Genomic DNA, 25,559 nt, shown 5'->3' with positions numbered 1-25,559 from the left:
CAGTTTTAAAAACACAAACCTGTTAATTTATCTTAGGGGGCGTTTGTGTTTTTAACACTTAAAGGTAGGCTAAATACAATACACGCAAAAAAAAAGAAAGAAAGAAAGAAAGTGATGGCTCCTTTGAGCTCTTACACTGAGCTCATTTTACTTCTTTGTATGGCTTCATTCATCTGAATAACATGAGCATGAAATTCATGACTTATCCACTAAATGTTTGCTTATTGAAAAACTGATATAAATTGTTGGACAGTTTAGCAATTGGAATTGGAAACACCAGCGTATTTACTTCCTGTATTAGCTGACTACAGGACATTACATAACCGGATTTCTCCAGAAGTGCCATGGCTACCAGAGAACGCTCTGACAAAGCTCTTTTCATCACCAGAACAGTCATACAGTCTGTAACAAGCATGTCTTTGTGATTAGACAAGGGGCCAATCACAAGCAAAGAATGGAAGAATGGACGATGAAAAAAAAACTGAACATGAAGTGTCCATCAAACCCAGGGAATCAAACCTAAAATGTAAACACGCAGTGAGGGGCTTTATTTCATTTTCATTCTGAGTGACAGAAACAGTTCTGATCAATAAGGTTAAACAAATCGGGATTGTTAAGGTAGACTATAAAACATATGGCAGTGATGCAACACTTGCCATAATAACCATTAAAAAGCTCAGAGGTTTATAGCAAGAAGCTTGCAAATATTATAAAACGAGTTGGCAGCACTGACCAGTGTGTCTGTGAACAAACCTGGAGGCAAGATAAATATTTGCTCCCCTGCAAGCTCAGACAAGCCTAGAGGATTGAATATGATCAAATTCAATACTGTAACTCAAACACAATTGAAATCTGAAGCTAATCTCCATGCAGGGCAATAAAGATTGCCAAGGGCCGCAGAAGAAAAAACACCCACACAGCGCAAAAGGAAGTGCCAGACATGTTAATTAGAAATCCGCTCATACAGACTGTACAGCTAGAGCTCAAGGTCAAGAGTCCTTCAAATAAAACACACCACTGGTTGGAAGAAGACTTTGGAATATAAACAACTTTTAATTGCAGCTTCCAATGAGATAAAACTTTTATAAAGACAACAAAGTGCAGATCAAACAGCAGTAAATCTGCATCTGTTGATATTACTCAGAGTAATCAGAGCTTAGAATCAGGCTGGCCAGTAGTACTATACAACACTGATATGGTCATGCTACAATATTTTACTGTTTTAGAGCTTTTATGAGGAAGGTTTCTCTCTCTCAGACACAGACAGAACAGACAGACAGACAGACAGAAACACACAGACTGAGACACACATTTGCAGCTATGGAAGTGTAATGAGGAGATTGAGAGCAGCTGACGGTTCCTCACTGGTTATAGCATGTGAGAGAAAGCCCTGAAGTGTCTCACCTGAATGGCAGGTAAGAGGCATTAGAGCCGGAGATTAAAGCTCTGTAAGCTTCCTCTGGAGTTTTCTTTAGGTAAATCACCTGAGGGAGAGAAACAGCCATATATTAGCACACACATTCCTGAAAAGCATAAGAATAAAGCTTGTTTATTCCTGCTTTCATCACAAATACAAGCTGAACTCACAAATTAATAATGTATAACAAATACATAACTTATAAAGAAATTCAACTGTCTGTCACCTCAAAGTAATCTACCATAGACTAGAGGTACACAGCCAGGACACAGAAAGTTTAACAGCAAACTCTGTATAGCAGCATTATAACTAAATACAGCAAGCAAGCAAGAAAGAAAGCAAGCAAGCAAAAGAGGTTCATCATCTGGCTCTGTATGATTTAGTGCATGCAAATACAGGATTATTACACACTTCAGTAAACTCTCTCACTGCTACACTAATTAAAGAGAAGATGCTGTGAGGAGAAATGTGTCAAAGACCTGTGATAGAGCAGAGAGAGGGGCTCTTCTCAAACCTGGACCACTCTCATTATAAAATGAGGTCTCACACACACACACACACACACACAGACAAATAGAGAGAGAGAGAAAGAAAAACAGAAGAGAAAATTAAAGAGATAAGATGGAGACAGAGAGAAAAATGAAAGATGGAGAGACAGAGACACATGGAGAGAAAGAGAAAAAGAGAGAAATAAAAGTACAGAGAACAGAGACAAGAGATGCAGAGGGATATAAAAAGACAGAGACAGGGAGAAAGAGAGATAAGACCATAATGAGATTTTGGTTAAGAAGCTCATCAAGGTACCGCTAAAATCAGACATGACATGTCTTCATAAGATTTGCAAGAATGACTTGTGATTTTTCAATTTTTTTACGTTTGCAGGATTTCGGCTTGACAAGTCTTCTTAATGTCTTGTTGAAATGTCGTTCTTCCTGATGATTCAAATTAACTTAAATCCATTATCATCAATAATGAGCTGTAATGTCTGCAGAATTTCGCCTGCAGGACAAACCTTCATCATCAGGATAAGTGAGATCTCAGTGAGGGATCTGAGGTCAGAGGCCATCAGATCAGGTTATTATTCATCTAACCGCAGTTCGGCAGACAAACGCCATAATAATGCAACAGTGTCATGAAGTTTCCAGATGATTCCCACACTTCTGTGTCAGGTTCATTACAGCACAGCATATGCAACAGATCCTCAGAGATCACTGAGAGTATGAAGTAGTGCACCCACTGACCCGTGCGAGTGAATGAGTGAGTGAATGAGTGAGAGTGCGTGTGTGGGAAGACTGCCTGAGCTCAATAGGTGGCCTCTGCTTTGTTATTCCTGCTTGAGCTCATAAAATATGCAGCAGTCGCACAACAACAGACTACAACTACTTTCTACATAATGCCGTGGAAATGAGTCGTTGGTGAGAGTTCAAAGGAGAATTGCCAGTCTGGTTCAAGCTTACAGCAAGACTACATAAACTCAAATAACCAGGGAGAAGAAAAGCATCTTAGAATAAGACACCTAGAACCTGGGGACAGATGGGCTACAACCACAGAAGACCACATCAGGTTGCAACCCCAACAGGCAAGAAACTGAGGCTACGTTTTTTTATTTCAATACATAACCCTTCCTACTAGGAGAGAAAAATAATAACTGAATAAGGCATGCTATATAACCAGCTGTCCACAAACTCTAGTAATATCACTCACATAAAAAACAGGGCACTGAAATTAAAGGGCAAAGAACATCTGCTGTTGGCAGAACCCAGGACCGCACATGACTGAATCAATAAACTCGGCAACTGCATTTAATGGAGAAAAGGTCACAGGAAACTGGTAACAAAAGACAGAAACAGCAGTTCTGTGTTAAAGAGCTATGCCTCTTTTGAGGTTGAAAATTGTCAAAAGAACTAATTTAAGCTCAGGTTCAGGGTTCAGGCTACATTTAGCCTGACAGTCAGTGTGTGCATGTCCCGAGAGAGCGACTTTAATGTGACACTCTATGACCGATAATTAGTTCACTTACAGAAACGTACAGTCACACCTCACTTCTTTATGTGAACACCTATTCTAGGCTTCTGTCCATTTGCATATGTTTACAACATATCTGCAGTGCATAAAGAATTCATAATAGTGCATGAGCTACTTTAATAAAATGTTAAATTTATTTTTATTATTGTAGCTGATGTCACTCACCATGAGACAACCAAAATAAAATTCCAGGATTGCTGTTACACCATCAAAGCTGATTATTTCCCTATAATAGCATGTTTAGGATTGTGCTGTTTTTTTCTGCAAATTTACAGTTATATTCAAGTTGTATGTAAGATTGTCATTTACGTTATAGCAGCTATAAACAGTTTGTTCATTGCCAGCCTCTTTTTTCTTTTTCTTGAAGTTAATAAACAAAAAAACCACAGGTGATCTTACTGAGAAAACTTCTATTTATAGCTTTACCTCTGACAATTACAAAGTGATGACACTGGAGACTCCTCCCATGAATGATAAAATAAACGTCTCTTAACACAGTAGAAATAACACAGTAGAAAAAGTGCATTAACACTTAAAAGTGCATTAAGTGACTGACAGTAGTCTGAGATCACACTATACCTTTGTTAAGCTACGTTGGCAGACACAAGCCCAAAAGGTCATGGACAGTGTGCGGACAGATAGTCTGTGTCTCTGTTGTCTTTATATTCTATATTTACATTTCAGCGCTTCACACTCCTACACACAGCAGTCATAAAGCAGCAAGAGTACTCTATTCACTGAAACTACAGTAGCCAGCATTGCATACAGACCACAGCTGCAGAAAAACTAAAATATCCCACGCCATGGGCTTCATGCTCAAAGAAGTAAATTTGTATTCACCACCTCAGCAACTCTAAGAGTCATTTATTTTACAAATCACAAATCCACTTACAAGCATAAAGAGATGGACACATCACTGACTGTCATTCAGACATGCGGGTTCAGGATTCTCACTCATGATCCAGGGAGAATGAGCTCTGACGCTGAATCAACTTGACCGCAGTTTCAATGAATTGAAATAAAGTATTCCTTTAATATATATATATATATATATATATATATATATATATATATATATATATATATATATATATATATATATATATATATATACATTTTTTTTAAATCACCTTTTCTCAGAGCTTCAGAAGCATTTCAGCTAGACATGCACCTGGGTTCATACCACATTACCACAGTGCATGGCTGTACTGCCCTTTTGTCTGTTCTTTGATATCTGTTAGACACATCAGTGCTTGTGAGACACTGTCTCAGCTGTGTTCCAACTTCCACCCACATGCCTGTCCCGTTTCTCTCAGACTGATGAAACCCGGTCGCTGACGGGCAGATAGTCCCCTGCATTGTGCAAATACAATAACCGTGGCCTCGAAAGCGTTGGCACGCCAGCGTGTCCCGTTGCACGGCATCCATAAAGGCCCCCCTCCTTGCCAAGTACCAGTCACACACAAGCATCTGTCAATGGCGCCTCTTCAGCGGAAAGCCATTTAAATCCTACAGTGTTTGAGTGTCCCACTGCGAGGGACTGGGATTAGCTGCTACGCTAGTAATGACACACTCATAGCATTACAAAACGATTCGATCAGCATAATGAGGATACACATCCGTCTTTAATCAATGAATAACTCCTCTGACAGCTATTATGTGCTGTGCTGTTAATGTTAGTTGCTCTTGTATTTCACTGTACCAGTAAAAAATCATCAAAGACATATAAAATTAGCTTCTGAAGCCATAAGCCTTATGTACATTTAACTTATCTAAACTGAAGGTGTAGATAAGTTTAAGTGCACTTTTTCTTCTTATTCTAGGAAAAGATGTTCTGTATAGCAATTAATAAAGAAGTGTGCATGTAAACATTCCTAGTTTACTACACTGTAAAGTCATCTTTCAAGCCAGAAAATGGAGTTGATAAAAGGGCATGAGCCAAAACACTACTAATGTGAGATGGCTGAAGGGGTAGGGCAACCATGGGGATGTGGTAGACTACTGATTGGAAGGTTGTGTGTTCGAAACCCAGGTCCAGCAAGGCCTTTAACCCTCAATTGATCATTTGTATAAAATAAGTGTAAAATGGAAGTCTGGATAAGGGAATATGTCAAATGCCTTTAGTCTAAATGTAGGTAATATCAAAAAGTGCTGAAAACACAAAGAGAATGAGGTAAGAGCAAAGTGAAAGCAAAACAAAGAAAGGTAAAGTGGAAGAGGCAGAAGCAGATCGATTTCACGTGCAGGATGGAGAGACAGCGGATACTCACAGAGTAGGCACCGATGAGAACAGCAGCATTCGCCCTCTTGCGCTGATCAAAGCTGGTGTAGTGCACAATCCTCTTTTTGGTCAGTGTGAAAGACTGGAGGGCAGCAAGAGGAAAAAAGAACAGAGTTAATGAAGGAATTAAGTTATATAAAAGTAATCACAGTATGACAGAGCAAAAAATGCATTTAAACAAATTTTGAAAAATTTTTTGTTTCGGTTAAACACAAGGGTTAATATTAAAACAATTATTAATCTCACTGCAAACAGGAATTATTATTTTTATTATTGGGACTTATCATAAAGTTAAGCATAATGAAAGAGTATGCAAGATATTCAATAACAAAGTATAGAAATCTCTAGGGACTTCAATTCATGGTGCAATTATTAAACAACTTCATGATCATCTGAATATGATAGATTTTAATTTCTATACACTGAATTTCTTTAGAATCTAAAAATATAGACATACGTCAATAATGCCTAAGTTTATTTTCCAATAATACCATTTTGTGTTTAGAAAATATATTTTTATCCGTCATGGAAATACACTTATTTAGGGTATCAATATTGCATTACCATAATATGATATGGTATTAATTGTCATGACACCTGTCTGAGAGTATTATCACTTTTTATCTTTTGCTCACATTATTCCAGATTGGACTTAATAATACGTCCAATCATAATAAAATAAACCATAATATGGGCAGTGGTATGCGTCAAAATCCCGGCATTTATAAGCTGCCTCTGTTGGGCCCCTTTGAGCAAGGCCCTTCACCCTTAAGTACTCAGTTGAATAAATGAGATAAATGTAAGATGCACAAGGGCATCTGCCAAATACTGTAAATGTAATAATATAAATGTAAATAAATGTTTCATACTGCTGGAATTTATTTATCTATTTATTTCCGGTCACATACCACTATTGTGAAAATCTCACACAGATACTTTGTGGACTAACTGAGAATCTGTACAACTGAGAATCTGTACAGATGCTTAAGCACCTGCTGCTGCTGTTGTCAACCTCTTGCCTAGGGCTGTAAAACAAGGTGTGGGGGGGAGGCAGGCTGCTTAGGTGAGCTGCAGGTGAACAAGAGCCAGACCCAGCTTGCATTCTGATGCCAACGGGGAGTCAGATCATGCAAGGACCAAACAGGCTGAGGCAAAAGCACTGGAATAATCTGTACAAAGTTTAAACTGAAACGCCCTCAAAGCATCTGTTCCTGCACTGCAGCATATGTGGCAGACAAATATGCAAGATTTTAAAAGAAAAAGAAAAAAAGCTGAGGCAGGCGGAATACGTATTAAACGCAGAAATTGCCATGTCATTTGCCATAAACATCCATATGGCATGAGCTGCATTTCTAAAAATTCTTTTATACACCTTTTAATTTATTTGTAAAGTAAGTAAGGAATAAGTAAGTAAGCAATAAAACATGCAGTGCTGGGCTGTTATGAAAGAATATATTATATATAATAGTGGTGTGATGAAGTGGAGTTACTACTAAAAAGAGGTGTTTTATGTCTTGTATACCAAAGGAATGTACTAAAAATGTCATTTGTAAAAGAACAACCTATTTCATCCATTTACCATTAAATTGCTTAAATAATTTAATTATTTCCTGTTCTCCCTTAAAGACCAAAAACCACCCTTTTCATTTTTACAGAAAAATCTGCTCTGTCCTTAATCTAAGAAAGCTTAAAGCTACAGCTTTACTTCTGCCTGTTAGAAAGTTCAGACACTGGACACTCCTTCTATAACTGTTCAATTATAAAGCATCTCCTTTGAGAAAATGTCACCATATCAGTGGTTATGTATATGTTACCCATTTATGTGGAGCCTTTACAGTCCAAGTCCCTATGAATAAGCTAATGTATAAGAACAGATCTATGATTTACAGCTACACTACTGTTGCAGAAAATTAATCAACACCTTCTAGCCATTCAGAGAGCCCAATTCCACAGTGCTGTAATATAATACTATACAAACATATGGGGTCAACTTGTAACTTGTATTACTGTAAAGCATTATCGTAGCCTTATTTAAGTTTTATTTAAGGTTAAAAATTTTCTGTAGTGCTGCTGAACATTTGTCAAAGTTAAAAAGACACGACTGCAAGCATGTGCAAGGAGGATGTGGCACTACTACAGGACTGAAGGCAAAGAATGGAAATAAATGAATAAATAAAGCTAAACACAAATGTTAAGTATAGCACTGTATATCATCTTACATACTGTCTTATTACTACACAGTAGTAGGGAAAACTGATCAGAAGGTTGTGGGTTCAAAGGGTTCAAATCCCAGCAACACTAGCCTGCCACTGCTAAACCCATGAGCAAGGCTCTTAACCATTACCCTTACATTTATACAAGTGTACAAATGTGTATCACTGTCAAATAAAATATCCTGCAGAGTGCCTTATATAAGCCTCTCTGGAAAAGGGTGTCTGCCAAATATCTTGAATGTAATATAAGAATTAAACCACTACTATTCACATATCACCACAGCCACTTTTTCCAACCTGAATGTGCATGTAATTTTCAATCATCATCACATGTCTACATAGCATAGCAATTTCTTATACCATCAGCTTGACAATAGTGCAACTGCAGGACAAATTCATAATAAATGCACTCACTACAGTTCATATAAACGGTTATATTTATAGTTTTCTGTAAGGAGATGTTCATTTAACGTTCATCTAGCATGAAAGGTAAAGCTGTAAACGGTTATGTTTTCTTCAGGACTGAGGAGTTTATGCTTTGTGGTTTCTTGGTCACATGACAAGCTGCGTTTGTTTGTTTATTTTATTTGCCTTCATTAACTTCAAGAGAGAGGAAAAAGAAAATAGAGGCTAGTGAGGGAACAACTGTTTATAGCCTCTATAAGATAAGGGAGAACAGGAACTAACTTATTCACACAACATTACACATAACTATAAATGGAAAAAAAACCATCATAATGTGTTATTCCTTAATTAATAAAAAGTTGGAAAATTGCTGTGATATATATATATATATATGGGAATGAAATAATTGTGCTGCTGTAGAATAATACTAAAAAAATGAACTTCAGGCTGATAACAGTAACTCCGTGATCACACCACTGCATTGTTGATTATTGTTTTACTCTTTACATATCACACCTTGTGTTTACTGATGTCCAAAAGACTTTTTTTGTTTAATTTCTTCAATTATTTATCATTAATTTCATAGACACGAAAAAGAATCACTGGCTACAGCAAACAGGCATGACCATAGCAACCAGTTAGACTTGTAAACAATTTTCTTATATCAGAAAAAATGTTGGGTGTTGTCACTTTCTTACACACCCAGGCTATTTAAGCAGGTTCACATACCATATACATTCATTTTTGGATGAAGAATTATAACGCATCAATGCTGTATGGAGGGGAAAATAAAATAAAATAAAATCGTCTGCTCAGTGCATAGCAATAGCAATTGTACACCTACAAAGTGACCTATATGGTATGTGGACCTAATAAAAATTCCACTGTGGTCCTCACAGTACAATACAGTACGGGTTTTCCTCTCTTCCACTTCCATTCCTTGGCTTTTTGTTTTTGTTTCACATGCAGGCCAAAAACCAGCAAGGGTTTACCAAGAATGCTGTCCCCATAGTGACACGCAGTAAATGCTACAAACACAAGGCAGGGGCTAACACACGTGTCAGGTGGGTGGGGTGCAGTGTGAGAGAATTATTCCAAAAAAATAATAAATAATAAAAGAATCTTCATGCGTCTACCAGAGCACTTTACCTTCAACATTCCAAAACATGAACACATGAGGTAACTACACCTGGCCAGCTTCAGAAACAGAACAAAACAGAAACACAACATGGATTATTATTTTAACCCCCACATTTTAAGACATGGAGGATGATGCAGAGACCAGGCAGATTTGGAGCTCACATCAGGGGTGGAGAAAGCACTGTACTTAAGAAAAATGATGGCAGTCAAAATCATAATCAGTAGAAATATGGAGCCAAATATCTACGTACAAGTCTATGTACAAGTCAAACATATCAACAAGAGTAAAAGGATAATGAAAAATGTATGAAAATTACCAATCCAGATTGTCATCACATAATCAGTAAATAATAATGTGGAAATCAGTTTTATTTGATTTGGAGAAAGAACAAGAAAAAAACACACACACAGTTTTATGTGTTTAATATGTAATACTACAAATCCAAAATAGTGCCTTGGTATGAAATAGGTTTAGCAAACTACAATTACTCAAGTATTTTCCACCCCTGGCTCACATCTGCTTCCCCTTGTTGACTTCTGCAGCTGTGAGAGCTGACAAATTAAAAAAAAAAAAAAAATCTCTGAGCATTTTAGCAGAGCCCTGAAGTTAAAATAACACCGATTATAGACTGGGCTGAGAAGAATTTTGTTTGTGGTGGCAAAAAAATGATAGGCATTGCCAAATGATTTAAAGCCTGTCACCTGGTTAACACAGGTCCAAATTATGAATATTACAAGCTATCGAAGAACAACTTATGAATCATGCATGTTAGGACATGATTTAAAATCATTTATGTTGTATAATTTATTTTTTGCACTTTTATCAAACATCAGGAAGTGCTCCTAAATCAAATTTTTAAAAAATCGATGTAATTTTTACACTACATATTTCCTCATTTGTTAAATAATCTCCAGGAAACTGTTCTCTGTGGGTCCTGGGAAAATTGGCCATGAAGTGGGAATACAATCTGGATGAGACATAAGACCATTACAGGGCACCACACACACACACACACACACGTTCACATACTCATTCACACCTAGTGGCAATTTAACATTGCCAATCCACATACCAGCATGTTTTGGGAGAAAAACAAAGCACATAGAGAAAGCCTACACAGAAACAGTAACAAGATGTCTGGATCAAACCAAGGCCCCTGGAGCTGTGAGTTGGCAATCTGACCCACTGCACTGTGCCAGCTATACTTGGTAGGCCATGGGATATGACATACAGGCTTTGAATCCTTTCTAATTTTGCCATAGTTAATGGTGTTACAAATTTCACTTCTACTCAAGTTTTACCTAAATAAGATTTTATTGGCTGCTTGAAATATCCACCTGGAATCAGGTGCCAAAATTGGAAATGAACTGAATGTTTTATAATACTCGAACAACGAAAGGAAATATTGAATATATTGAATATTCTAGACATTTTTTCTAGTGTCCTCAGACTTTTTGACCTCACTGTAGAGCCAAAGACTTCATGGTGTTCATACATTAAATCATAATTCTAAGTTGAGGTGTTGAGACTGCAGACTCTCTGCTTTTGTGCAAATTGTGATTACTGTGCTCAGCATGAGGCTACAAAATAAGCTGAGCAACTCAGAGACCTTCAGGCAAGCATGTCCACAGTCCCTGAGGACAGGGGTTCTGTCCAAAAAAAAAAACAAAAAGCCAGCGCAGCTTTAAAACAGGTGAGTCAGAGGCTAAAAACAGAAACTGTGTTGGCTGAGTCTTTTCCTGACAATTAATTTATTCTAAAGTAGGTTTGTACAATTGTTTGTTTAACCTGATTTAGCTTCTGAAAAACGATCTCAGGATAAAGAACATATTACACCTTGTACTGACCTATTCATCCATCCTCACAAAACCAGCACGTAACACAAGCATGCCAACAGTGTCACAATGGGTGTGAGTGGGAAACCCACAGTGGTTTTATTGTCACTAGTGCATACTAGACATTCTTCTAGAAGGAGGTTTTTAAACATTAAATATGCAAATCTCTCACCTTTAACTTCTTGTTAAGTTTACAGCAGTACCTATACAGCATGGCAAGGTTGAGAGGTCCAAAATCTGCATAAAAGCTGAAACAAAACACAAGTAATACAGACACAAAATGAGATTACTTTTTTCCCAGTTATGTGGAAACTACACTGCAATTAGAAGACTTTAACACTCTACCTAAAGTTAAAAACATTGAGTATAATTGTGTCGCTGTTGCCTAACAGTTATAAATGCACTATAACATCATGTTCAAATACTGTATATAAATAAAAGTGCATTTACATTTAAAAATAATTATTAACATCAATATTTTTACTATTGTAAATTTTTAATTTTGTGTATAAAATATTTAAAATAAATATGTTTGGAGGTTAAATAAACAAATAAATAAATAAATAAATAAATTTCCCAGAGGTAACCAGGTTCTGGGAAATAATAAACTCTCCTACAGAAAGTTCAGCCAATTCCCACTACTCATACAGATAGTTTGACCAATCCCACCAATTAATACAGAAAGTTTAAATCAATAAATCTATCCTGTCAACAACAACAGAAAGTTTTACCAATCCCAAGAGAGACCAACACCACTTATTTGCGAAAAAAAAAAATTCACACCCATCAACTACAACAGCAAGTTTGAGCAATCCTGTCAACTACACAAGCATGGTGACCAATCCCAAAGCCGCAGAAAGTCTGACTAATACCGCCTGCTCTCACAATAAGTTTCACACCAATCCTGTCAGCATGAAGTTTAATCCCATCCGGTCATATAACGTCTGATCAATAACATAGCTGCAGAAAGTCTGACATATTCTCCCAACTAAAGAAGAGACTTTGAACAAACCCAAATCTGCAGAAAGTTTGACCAAAACCATTCGCTTTCACAGAAAGTTCGCAATCCTGCCAACTACAGCGAATTTGACCAATCTCACACTCTTACAGAAAGCTTGGACTGGTCAAGCTCGTCCACTCTGCCCACCACTTTCGCTATTTCACTTAATATAAAACAAACTAGTCATTTGTCTGACTCTGACCAGGATAACGTTGTAACTGATGAACGAAGCAGTGAATGCATCACATCTCTGGTGTTAATGAACTTGGCCTTTCGTTGTTTGCCGAGCTTCATGTTCATATGACAAATATATGTGCACAGGCTCATATGCAATCAAAAGCAGCAATGAAAGACTCATTGAGGAAAGTCAAGTAGTGGGACGTTTGCATGATGGGTGGCACTTACTTTTCATACACAAACTCATCATCTGTGCAGAAATAGTGTGTGTTTGCTGTGCTCTTGGGTTTGCTTCTCAGTGTGGCGAAATATAAACGATCTGAAAAAAGAAAGACAGACGGGCATCATGTAAAAATCATTACATTTGCAATGTACTTGGATTCATTCAGATATATATTTGGGCAAATAGGACTGTTGGATGTAATTATCTCTCTATAAAAATCACACTAAGTACTTCTGAAACAGTTGTTATTACTGTGTAGATACAGTACATTACATCACATGTACTGAAACAGGGAGTGGAAACCGAGAAACCGGCCATTTCCGCTGCTGAGATGTTTATACTGGTTTCCTCCTCCTAGCACCCACAAGAATAAACTAACCGCATTAAACACTCCAAACTTACCTTTTATAAACTCCGAAGCTCCTATTAAATCGTTATCGTCATCCATTTTAAACAAAGGTGAAAGGATGGCGGAATGTTTGCGGTATTCTAAAGTCATGAGTGTGAAACTGGTTAAAAAGTTGTGCGTAGAAAGGAACTGTCTCGAGCTCCTGCAGCGTCGCGAGCCGTTTGCCCCGTGCACGCAAACTTATCGCTTTTTTTAAATGATTATTATTAAACTTTACTTCACGATGCACGTCATTTTCAGGTCAGGAAACAATAGCTAAATTTAAAATAAATCTAATCGCAAATACTTTTTTTCCTGTTACATACTATGTGTATACTCATACATTTAACTACGAGCTGCGATGCTAACATGCTAAATCTGCCCAAGAGTAAACGTTAATGAATGGAGCGCGCGCGACGTCCACTTTAGATTCCATAATCCTGCATAAAGTGTAAAAAAAAATAAGAGAACCAGCTCCGAATAACTTCGATAAATTCCGTCCCTGGTATAAATCCTGTCTTTCTTCAGTAGCTCAAACTAAGCCGAGCTCATTTCTTAAATCTCTCCTTCTCTCTCTCTCTCTCTCTCCCTCCCCTTGCTCTCTCTCTCTCTCTCTCTCTCCCTCCCCTTGCTCTTTCTCTCTCTCTCTCTCCCTCCCTCCCCTTGCTCTCTCTCTCTCTCTCTCTCTCTCTCTCTCTCTCCCTCCCCTTGCTCTCTCTCTCTCTCTCTCTCTCTCTCTCTCTCTCTCCCCCCCCTCATAGGGGAGGAACAAATTCTTCACGGTGCGTTTAAAAGGGCGTCACGTGCCCACTTCCTGTCCAATCACAACGCAAGGCTTACTCAGCTGACCAATGTAAACACAAAACACTGCAGCAACGTGAATCGCCGCTGGCTGCGTTATAAACTCAGTTTCGCTGAAATGATGGCGAACTCAATCAAACAGCATTTCTGTGCATGTTTTGCAAGAACAAATATTACTAACAGAATGCTGAATCAATTTAAGAATTACATTACATTACATTTATATGCTATTGGCACACCAGATTAGATAGATAGATGTACTTTATCGATCCCATTGAATTCAGGTGTTGTTTTTCAGAGGTTGGACTTGGCCCCTTATTTTCAGTGCAACGAACTCTTGATGCTTCAGCATACAAAGACATTTTGGACAATTTCATGCTCCCAAATTTGTGGGAACAGTTTAGGGATGACCCCTTCCTGTTCCAACAGGACTGTGCACCAGTGTACAAAGCAAGGTCCATAAAGACATGGATGAGGGAGTTTGGTGTGGAGGAACTTGACTGTCCTGCACAGAGCCCTGACCTCAACCTGATAGAACACCTTTGGCATGAATTATAGCAGAGACTGCGAGAATGTTCAAAAAAATAATAATAAAATAAACCCTCTTACAAAATCTAAAAAATAAACCAATACAGCACTAAATGATACAAAGATATAAACTTACTAATGCACTTATTTTAATTCTATTTATAATTCTAAGTTTCTGTTTGTTTGTTGTATATTTGTTTTTGCTCTTTGTTTGGGTTTTATTTATTTGTTAGTTTGTTTTTTATAAAACCAGTTATGATCAAGCAGGAGCTCCCAGAAGCTGACCCTAACGCTAACCCTAACCCTCTAAAATAAATAAAGGAATATTTGGTGATGCCTGTGCTTTAGATTTAAATGAGGTGTATTTGTAAAGTGAACATGATCATCCCAAGGCATTGGTGCACATTCACTATGATAAACAGTATAACTTAAGTGAAAGACACACTCAGTCTTACCTGAGATTAAAGAAATCCAGAGCTTGTGCACAGCAGACGCTGCCTGATTCCACTCACTGTTCTCCTGGGCTCTCCAGGATGCAGCGTCTGACATGCCTTCATTGAAGGTCAGCAAAAACAAAAAGGATTGTGGGACGTAGGACTTCCAGCTCCTGGAACTCTTGACAGGCGGAGACACAACAGATGGTTCTACACTCGGTCTGTGGGGACATGGTGTGCCCAAGTGGAACAGAACAGTGGGGATTTGTGTCACGTGAGCCACTCAGGTTTCCTCACATGAGGTTCAGGTTACGCATGTTGAGGTGGCGAGGTGTGACTTTCAGACTTTGTCTGGTGTCTGGACCAACTGATCTGTTTTCAGGTGCGGATTCAAACTAAGACTAATATTTTATGCTGTCGTGTTCAGATACACGGCATGTAGATTTGCTCGGGTCCTGAGCTTCACAAAGCGTTTATTGCCACGTGTAGCTCTTTTTGTCAATGCATGCTTGTGTGGTTCAGAGATGATTTGATACTGTAGAGCTCTGACATCATGGAAAACTCACAGACAAGCCAAAGTGTGTGCTGCGCAGTGGGAGACATTCACTTTGAGTCTAGTGGACAAGTATATTATCAGTAAACTCAAATCACTCTTAAAACTAAACTCTCAGGAAGAAAAAACTGAAATATCTCTTGTGATACTCTCACCTTTCATATACACATTGGGGCTTTTCACACATATTCACTTTAACCAGGGTTAAAAGTGAGGTTTAGAACAACAATAACCCGGGATTACCCACAGTATATAGTGAACAATATGCATAACTTTAATGGAAGTAAAATTTGAAAAAAATTCAGCTCTCATGTAAAATGTAAACACACTTTATTCTGTACTGTTTCATAACGTTTGATTATAAAGCAAAGGATAAACCATGTGTTCATTCTTTCTCTTATGTATAAAGCATAGGCTAATTCTTACAATTCATAATTAATCATAAGAATTTTCAGCATCCTTTAATTCCTGATTTGTTTATTTATTGATCATCATCAAACAAATTGCTGTAACTCTCATCTACATGGGGTTCAAGAATTCTGTGCATGTATAATGGTTCTCACTTGCTAAAAACTTGGAAGATTTATGAAATGATCAGAAACCTATGTTTTCAACAATTATTGTTAAAAATTTTAGGACCTCAAGTGTACTTAAGTTGTCCCCCAGTTTTTTTTTTTTGTAGAGGTTTAGCCAGTTTTGTGCTAGACCTTATTGAGAAAATCACGCACGTTTCTCCGGTGATCATGCGAGTAAGATTAGATCACATGCAAAACATATGAAGGTACATTTCACCATGTTATGCCTTTGCCTATACATAAATTGCACGTGAACTCAAGTAAACCCACATGACATCACATAACTGTGATCAACTTTTAAAAAGAATTGTGTAAAAATAAAAGAAACATTAAACAAATCATCTTTAAAATGACAAATCTTAGAAATTTAAAGTAAACGTAAATGAATCATGCTGAAAAAAAAACAAAATGTAAAATCAATGAAGATAAAAAATATTCATGTGTACAAATCACATGAAAAAAAGGCTGAAACAACATGAACCAAAAAAAAAACAAACAAAACAAAAACAACAAAAAAACGTAAATTTTACACACAAAATTCATGTGACATTTATGCTCGAAAATTGTTTTTTTTTCTACTCTTAAGAATAAATTTCCTTTTTTTTTTTTTTTTAAATGTACTTTAATCAGATATTATTTTTAACCCCCACACTGCTGTTGAGCTCCGTTTGGCCTCTTTTCAAGGACAGACTGCAGATTTGATGCGAAAGGAGGGTGAATATGGTGTAGAGGCGGTTACCCCCTCTCTCTCCTGCCCCCACTGAACATCCTCTCACCCAGACAATCACGGATGCGCCCTTCCCAGACCCGAGGGCTCCATGCAAATTCATTCCTTTTTCTGTTCACACCATTGTCCTCCCATCTGCTGGGGGGTAACTGCACCATCTACCCCTCCAAAACACAAAGAAGCCTGGGGTGTGAGCAACGGCTTTCACTACTGTCGCATAACACTAGTTATAACAGCACTATCGATCTCTGGATTTTGATTCATCAGTTTTTTTGTTTTTTTAAGAACAGCAGCTCTGACAGTAGTGAAATCACAAGTTTATATTCCTGCTCCCGCCCTAATACATTACCTTTTCTAAATAACAGCATATTCATAGGGCAGTTCACATGAATAAATTAACAAATGTTTACTCAGCATTTATATAGGGGTTTTTACCGTCAGCATTTTGTAACAGTCAGAAGTAAAGCTGTAAGGGAAAAGCCTTCAGGACAGAGCAGATTACGCTTCTCAGTTCCTTGGCAACATCAAAACTTTTTTTTGTCTGATTAACATCAAACTATGAGGGGGAAAAGTAGAGAGAGAATTAGCGTTTGGAGCTACTATAAGAAGTGAGAAAAAGGAACAATTGGCTTCAGCTACTTCCCATAACAAACATACTACAAATGGATAAAAAGTAAAATATACATAAAATTATGTAATAAAACAGTAAATCCATCTATTCACACCAATCCTTTGTTGCTTATTTTCCTATTACAGCATGTCCTGAAGAAGTGCTGTAACAACTAATAATACACACGGAACACAACACAACTATATTCTTAACGATTTTATTGTGATTTTCACTCTTTCAAAAAATATCTTAAAGTAAATAAACAGAGGTCATTGTCACCTATAGTGAAGCAAAAACTGGGGGGGGGGGGCAATCTTCACCACATATCCCTTCTCATAAATAAGGTAAGAACTACGAATGAAAAACTGACCATCATTTTTAAGGGATTCCACAAGCCCACCACCTCACAGACCTAATAAAGCTAAATAGTGAGCTTCAAATGAAAATGTAAAGGGAAAAAGAGAGGGAAAAAAAAAACCCAAACAGAAATACATGGCATCATCCAGTCAATAAATCAACTTAAATAATTTACAAAAAAAAGAAAAAAAAGAAAAGAAAGAAAAGCAGCTACATAAACTCAGTTTTTTGCTCAGGGACAGCAGACCATTTCATTTAGCTCCATGTACACACAGTGCACTATTATTACTGGTGACATACATATTCCTAGTTCCATGCACATGATCCAGATTTGAACTGTGTTCCGATTGCGATTGTGAAACTGCGTTTTCTTTAAGGCTCGTGTTTAGCACACAAAAGTGGAAAGCGGATCAAAGAAAGAAAAACCATCTGGTTTACTACTGAAAATTCTAACCAACTAATCATTAATGCAAAGTAAAAAACAAAACAAAACAAAAACAAAAAACAGCTCCTAGGACAGACGATGCTCGGTTACAGTGTAAGGCAATACCCTGAGTAACAAAAGTCATTTGAGAAATGGGATTATTGTAAAAAGCATGGACAAAGCAGGCCAACTCAAGGTCAGCTCAAAGACTAATGAAGCGACCGTTCCGTGTGGAAGCGTGAATAGGAACGCAGAGACGACGTCTTCACACTGTCCTGTTGGTTACAGTAGTGTGTTTTTGCTACATGACCTCCAGCTGCTCCTGTCGGTACTCCGAAAGCGAGCTCACAGGTGGGAGTTGGTGGCACCCACGCCCTGGCACTCAATAATGTAGGTGTCATTGTTGGCATGTTCGTCATCTGCTTTATGAATCGCGAACTTCGCCTGGAATGAAAACAGGAGCTGAAATCTGCATTCTGAAAAGTTATCAGTCTTGTTAATCATGCTAATCACAAAGAGGAAAAATGTGCAGGTCCACTGTTGACCTTTCCCAATTCTATAGCTAAAACCTAAGTCTCTGTGTGCGTGTGTACATACAACAAGGTGTTTGGGGTCTTTTTCCTATTATATGAAGAAGGGATGCATGTAAACTTTCCTAGTGTGTACATCTTAACTAGAACAGATGAGCAGAAACTCATCCTGATTCGTATATCAATCAACACATCTGCAGTTTTTATTGGTATATTTTTGAGGCATAACAGAGTATGAAGAATATGAATCAGCATACTCTGATATTAAAAATGCGGAGCTCCTATATACCATCTATACATGTCCCTATATACCATTATTTAGTGGACTCTTAGCGCATGTCCCAACACACCATTAAAATCAATAGGCACACTGTTACCTTAGTGAGCTGCTCTGCCACATGAATGGCTGTCTGTGTGTGTAGAGTGATTGGTCCAGTGCGCATCCGGGACGTGCCCTTAGCCAAGGCCATGAAGATAATCAGCTACAAAATATTGGTAAGGAAATGGAGATGAATATATGAAACACTTGGAGTGTATGAGTATGAAAGTACGAGAGTATGAAAAACTACGGGTGAGCAATTATGCACTATTGTTTTAATACCATATTTCAGTAAGAGTACTGAAACTTCAGTAAGATTGGAATCATTAATCATAAAGCACACAGGCAGTTATCTGTGCCAATAGGCTTATATCACATACAGTAATCAGCATAAGTATATGGGAACATAAGGGTACAAAAGGACAGTATCTGTATTAATGCATCTCTAATCACATTATTTAAAAGTGACACAGAAAAGGAAGAGTTTTTTACCTAATGAAAGTATGGAGAGGTAAGGATGATATTTATATCAACATTTTTCTGCTTTGTATTGATCGTGTGTGTGTGCACTTCTGACCTGGTCTTGCAAAAACTCGTCCACACAGCCGTTGTGTCTGATGTTCCTCAGGAGCATCTCAGCTGCCTCGATGCCAACTTTATCTGCATAAACACCTGGGATGACAGACAACAAATCAAACTAAATCAGACTTGACTATTATTGACATTTTAATTCCAAATGTATAGTTTACGGTGATTATTCATTTTAATTTGAAAATATTTTACCAAAAAAAAAAAATTAAGCACCAGATGTAATAAATGACAACAACTCCAGCTAAATTGCAAAAAAAGTGCTCACCTTTTTTCCCAAGAGATGACCCAGCAAAGATACAGCCTGTAGAAGACTCTGCAATGATTCTGCATGGGGCAGGAGACACAAACATAATCCATAACCTTAATTCTGAAACTGTGTGGAAATTGTCAGTGCTAATTATTATTTATTCTTTTAAAAACGTACATTATGCCATTCCCGTTTCCACAGGCCTTCTCCTTCTCTTGCAGAGACTGTATATTGATGTAAAGATCTTTTATCTCTTTTCGGATAGTCCGCACGGCTGCCGCAGACATGTCCTTCGCCAGCTAACAAGAAGCATTCAAATCAGCATGTAAGCATCAAAACCATTCCAAGACATGAACTGAGATATGTCACACAATAAAGGCAGGACACTACATGTAGAAAAGATGTATCATTTATTAGATTATTTGGATAAAAATGTATGTATAAGAAAAACGTATAAAAATATACACTTTTAAATATTTATTTCACTGCCTTTAAAGTAATTTATTAAAATTTAAAAACATACTATAATTCACATCATACAAATCAGCTTTCTAATAATAATGCATCTAATGCAATTGCCCTGTTTAAACACCAGAGGTCCCAATTTGTACAACCCAGAGTTAAAATATTAGCCCAACTGCACTGGATCACAGCATCCAACACACACACTACATGGTCACACAGCTTAATCGTCAAAGCTTTTCTAAGGAAATAAACATCGTAATTCCAACAATATTGAAAGAGTAAACTTTTTTTCCACAAATGTATGCATATTTAATTACACAATGCCTTATTCGCATAATCAAATGCATTTTTTTTTAACTGCCAATATAAATAATTCTTGTAAGAACATCAGTAATAACTAGCCAAGATTATTTCTGGAACTATTGTTTACAAAAAAATTGCATTCTTCTGTAGAGTCTCCCGTAACATGGTAAAAGAGATGATAAATACAAATATGCGTAGAGTACCTTGAAAGGCAGCACTCCAGCCACAAAGGCCCGGCCATAGATCTTTGTGATGTTTCCTCTCTCAGTCAGGTTGATGGGACTCAGCTCTTTCACAGGGTTCACCTTTACCACCACTTCTCCACCACCCTTGGGGTAATAACCTCTGCAAATATATATTAAAGCAAAGATAAAGTCCACAATGGAGTGAATCAATAAATAAATACCAAAATATTAATATAAACTGATGAAAATGGGATACAAGGTAGAGAAATATAAATAGTAAACTGTTACAATGCCATAATCAATAAAACTAGGGAAAAATTGCATTTATCTGCTGATTATATCCATGGTAGTTTAATTATATTCAGTGAGCCACAGTGTGACATAATACATGCAAAGGTGACCATAATAATGTGGCGTTGAACTGAAAAACAGAAACTCACCTCATTCTTAAATCACAGTCAAATTGCACACCAAATCTCTCGGCAATGGGTTTGAACACCTGGGCAGAAAAAGGCAATTATAAAAACATTGTATTTGTAGTATGTCATGTAAAGGTGCTTTTCTACCACACAAAAACAAAGGTGGGTGAAAGGATAAAAAAATATATCAGGAAATGCAGCCAAAAAAAAAAAAAAGCCAAAAAATATTTTAGAAGAAAGCTAAAAAAATAATTCTTTAAATAAATAAATAAAGACAAAGGAAAAAAGAAGATGACACAAAGACAAACAGATGAAGATAGAAGACAAAAGACAAAAAGAAGAATCTTGTGCTAGACAAAGAAGAAGATGAAGCTAATGAAGATTAAGTACTGGACAAAAAAAATAAGTAGACAAAAATAAAGAAAAAAATAGAAAAATACATGTGTTAGCAGAAAAAAAGAGGAATAAAATATAATAGACAAAGACATAAATGAAGATGTAGTAGACCTTGTTGTAGATGATGTAAAAAAAAAAAAAAAATCTAATACCTTGAGTGTGTAATCGATCTGGGGAGCCATCTCTGCATTGGTTCCTCCTTTCAAACAGAGCTCTGAAGGTCCTTCAGTGAACAGTGCACAGGGGAGTGAGACCTGCAGCAGAAGCCCCACACTCCTACAACACACAGCACCAGACTTTACTCCAAAAGTTTACGTCGGGTAGCGCTATAATCAGCACAAGCTCTTCTAAAACCACTGACAAAAGTGTGTGTGTGTGAGAGAGAGAAAGAGAGCGAGAGCGAGAGCGAGAAAGGACAAGAAAGGAATGTAAAATAAAGAAATTGACCTAGTAGAGTGTTGTTGATTAAAATTTCTAAATTAAGATTCTTTAAAAACATTTTTATTCATTAAAAAGAAAGAAAAAAAATGAGAAAAAAAAAGAATGAAAACTATTTTAAATTTTTGTTATTTATGTAAAATACAATCACAAGCAAAAATCTTTAATTCAGGCATGTAATCAAAATCACAGAAATCCCACAAGTTTTGTCATCGTAACTTCACAACTAGGATCAATTAAACCAGTAATCATGGATTTTGACCACAATTTATTTTTATTTCTGTAAAAAAGGCTGTTCTTACCCAGCAGTCTGTGTATCAGCAATGTGATTCCCACACTTGATCTTCCCGGGAGTCAGTGAGATCTCTGAGGATCCCACAGTGGCTCCCTCCAGATTCCCATCACACATGTCCCTCAGTAGCTCCAAGCCTGACAGATGTTGAGGCCTAGAGAGGGGCGCGGGGGAGAGACACAGTGAACAATAGCAACGCCTTCTCATATTCCCTGCTGCTGTCTGTCTTTAACTGTAATCATTTACATATACACAAAATCTACAAGACATTTGTGTGCTAAGGATGTAGATCTCTGCTAGTGATCAGAGCTGAGCCTTGTGTAATGATATAACATTGAAATTGTGATTAATTATGTCACAATACATTTTCAGAGACACTGACAATTTCCTGAGCTTTTATTACAATAACAGACTAACAACATCGTTGTAGGAACAAAGTTTTTAAACATAAAAGTTGACTTAAAAACTATGACATTGACTTAAAAACTATGACAAAATAGTGCCAATTGGTCATTAGGGATTTAAAATGACCAACACTGGTGACTGATGAAGATGCTTCCTCTGTGAAGGAGAAATCACAGGCAGTGGTTGCCTTTAAGCATTTTGATGTTTACTTATACTCATAGAGAGCATGTAGAAGACTGATTCAGAACAATTGCAGCCAAAGAAAAGGTGTTTTAAACACTGTCCCTAAAACCCTGTAGTAAATTTGTAAAATGAATTGTAAAATGTAAAGCAAACCTTTTCATTACTTTTTTCACAGTTGTTTACATAACGTAATAAACATTATATATCTTTAAACACTGCAAGCAGCATTTCGGTCATATTGCCCACCTACATGTAGAACCACTACAGATGAGACAGATAATGCAGTACAACTCATTAAGTCAAGCCATATGCACGGAGACATATATGGATATATGTAGCTATACCCGGTTGTATTCCTCCTCTGTGTTTCTTAGAGGAAAGTCTGAATGTCTATGTTACGTTATTTACATTTATTTTCAATTTATTTCATATCAACAATGTAATATGAAACCAAGAAAAGCAGACATCCATTTCATTTTAGAAAATCAAGGAGATGCCCATCTTGTTAAAATAGAGTTTTATCATTCTAAATATACAGAAATATGCAGAACAAATAGCATTCTCTGAGGCGCTGGAGAAATAATAATAATAATAATAATAATAATAATAGCTAGAAAGTGACAATCAGTGGACAAGTGAAAATTAGGATGATAAATAAATACAAGTGAGATAAATGATAGTTATTTTAAAGATTTTGTTTAATATATATATATAAAAAAAAAAAAATTAAAAAAAAAAACCACCACCATACTATTGTAACTGAAAAACTACACATTTGCTCCTTTAAGATCTAAACTTTACAAAGCTTTTTGGAAGAAGATCTGTTTTGATCATTTACCAATTACAGATACGCCCAAAACACAAAACTGATCATCTAAAATGATTGTGGGACATTCTGATGTAGCATGTCAGTTTTCCACTGTAACTAAACACATTTCATTCTGATGATGGAAGAAAAGTCCAGAGACATTGAGCTCATGTGGCCATGTGCTAGTGTGGGGAACTAACAAAGGCCTCTATTGAGCACCACAGCCCAGAGCTTATTACAGACATATTACCGCTTCAAAAAGTGCTCAGAGAAGCTATACACTGATAAATGTACATGCAGGTCACCTAAATGTACCATTGAGGAGAAACTTAGGCTCCTGGATGGAGGTCAGACTCCAACAAGCAAACTTGGCTTTGTTTCAGGATTCAGGAGCTGGGGGAATGAGGGCTTTACAACCTGATCTCGAATTAAGCAGACTAGACAAAAAAAACCCAGTATATATATATAATCTTTGAAAATATTTTGAAAGATCTCTCACCTTAACCCCGGAGTGCTCCTTCCTGCACGGATTTTGTTGATTTTTAGAGAAGAGCCTTGGATACAACTGAGTGCAGCTGAAATCCTCAGGATCTGTCCTCCCTGGAACAAGACAAAAACTGCATTAATGATTTTTTCCAGACGCCACAACACTTAACAATCTTACTTACTTAAAACAATATTTAATTGTTAATGCTTTACTACCATGCTTGATGTGTCTGAATATAAATGAAAAACAGTAACGTTAAGGCTGCTCACCCCTTCCATTACACTTCCGTCCATTTCAAACGCCGTTGCGGCCATTTTTGAAGAAATCCACCTAAAAATACGAATATTTTCCTCCGTCGACTTTAGTGTACAACAATAAACAACTCGTGGTAACAGGAGATGCGCTAACCACAGCGAGCCGCTAGAAAACCGAGCTTCACTCAACTCAGTCCACGGCTAAAGTTAGCTTAGCTACAGGCTAATATATGCCGGTTCCCAAACAATGCGGAGGATAAAACCGCCAAACTTCCCGACACTCACTGCGCCAAGGAAAACAGCACCTACAACACAGCAGCGGTGCTTTAACCTGTGCCAACAACTACTTTAAAGTGAACAAAAATAATCTTAACTGGAATTAAATATACATAAAATTTTACTTATACGCACTTGGAGTAGCTGACTAGCTAACTACCCGCAACTAGTACCTCCACTCAGAAACTGCTAGAAAGGCACTTCGCATGCGCATAACTGGCAGGCTCGAACAAACCGCGAGAGAGCTAGTACGCATGCGTATAACTGCCAGGTTCACGCAAACAGTTGGAAAGCTATTGCGCAGGCGCATAACTGCCGGGCAATGCGAATCAGTGGTGAGTGACTGCGCATGCGCTTATTTAGCTGCGTGGCGTCCATGTTCAGACTGGGAGAGTGTTAGGGTACACAAATTGTAGTCTGTGTGTGTTACAATATAAATCATCTGTAAATAATCTGAAATATGTAATGCATATTGTAGTTAAACGTTAGACAAGTGTTGTGTTATCTTTGGGCTGTGAATCTGTCCACATTATTATATGTTGTGTTCAATGTATTTTCTGTGCACGTAACAATAACAAGCTTTGGATGTTTTAAAATATTTTATGTGAAATTCAATTCAATTTTATTTGTATAGCACTTTTAACAATGGACATTGTCTCAAAGCAGCTTTACAGAACATAAGAAACATAGTACAAAGATTAATGTTCCTTGCGGAAAAACAGACCCAAACGGGAACTCATCCTCATTTGGGTGACACTGGAGAGTGTGACTATAAATTATTATAAAGACTGCGGAGTGTGATTGTGAATGATGTCCTTTCTACAGTCATAAACAGGCAGATACAGCA

The 25,559-nt window shown here is 37.2% G+C and overlaps 2 protein-coding genes across 5 annotated transcripts in view; both read right to left on the bottom strand.

Annotated features, from left to right (window-relative positions):
• Positions 1 to 13,716, bottom strand: part of cdc14ab (cell division cycle 14Ab) — a 35,779-nt gene extending 22,063 nt beyond the window's left edge. For 2 of the 4 annotated variants that reach the window (XM_058400581.1, XM_058400585.1), the window contains exons 1-5: positions 13,120 to 13,715; positions 12,723 to 12,813; positions 11,490 to 11,565; positions 5,713 to 5,805; positions 1,405 to 1,484 (exon numbers count right to left, since the gene is read on the bottom strand). In XM_058400581.1, coding sequence (XP_058256564.1) covers positions 1,405 to 1,484; positions 5,713 to 5,805; positions 11,490 to 11,565; positions 12,723 to 12,813; positions 13,120 to 13,216 — 437 coding nt within the window. In that variant the 5' untranslated portion in view covers positions 13,217 to 13,715. Of the gene's footprint in view, positions 1 to 1,404; positions 1,485 to 5,712; positions 5,806 to 11,489; positions 11,566 to 12,722; positions 12,814 to 13,119 lie in introns of all 4 variants that reach the window. The other 2 variants (XM_058400582.1, XM_058400583.1) reach the window with 2 other exon arrangements.
• Positions 13,717 to 17,536: 3,820 nt separating this feature from the next.
• rtca (RNA 3'-terminal phosphate cyclase) lies at positions 17,537 to 24,915 on the bottom strand. Its single transcript, XM_058401668.1, has 11 exons — positions 24,452 to 24,915; positions 24,195 to 24,295; positions 22,310 to 22,453; positions 21,722 to 21,845; positions 21,195 to 21,253; positions 20,773 to 20,914; positions 19,979 to 20,100; positions 19,820 to 19,878; positions 19,541 to 19,635; positions 19,022 to 19,126; positions 17,537 to 18,558 (listed from the first exon to the last, which is right to left on the bottom strand). The coding sequence occupies exons 1-11, from the start codon at positions 24,494 to 24,496 to the stop codon at positions 18,460 to 18,462; spliced, it is 1,095 nt and encodes a 364-aa protein (XP_058257651.1). The 5' UTR covers positions 24,497 to 24,915; the 3' UTR covers positions 17,537 to 18,459.
• Positions 24,916 to 25,559: the final 644 nt, after the last annotated feature.

This window comes from Hemibagrus wyckioides, linkage group LG10 (assembly GCF_019097595.1).
Source record: "Hemibagrus wyckioides isolate EC202008001 linkage group LG10, SWU_Hwy_1.0, whole genome shotgun sequence".
NCBI lineage: Eukaryota > Metazoa > Chordata > Actinopteri > Siluriformes > Bagridae > Hemibagrus > Hemibagrus wyckioides.
The sequence above is the reverse complement of the archived record's forward strand: the minus strand, read 5'-3'. Positions and strand labels throughout refer to the sequence as shown.

Coding starts and splice junctions, on each gene's coding strand:
- rtca (XM_058401668.1), bottom strand. CDS start 24,496: ATGGCCGCAACGGCGTTTGAAATGGACGGAAGTGTAATGGAAGGG. Junction 20,915..21,194: donor GACTGTGATTTAAGAATGAG/GTGAGTTTCTGT, acceptor ATATATTTGCAG/AGGTTATTACCCCAAGGGTG. Junction 19,636..19,819: donor GTCATCTCTTGGGAAAAAAG/GTGAGCACTTTT, acceptor CTGTCATCCCAG/GTGTTTATGCAGATAAAGTT.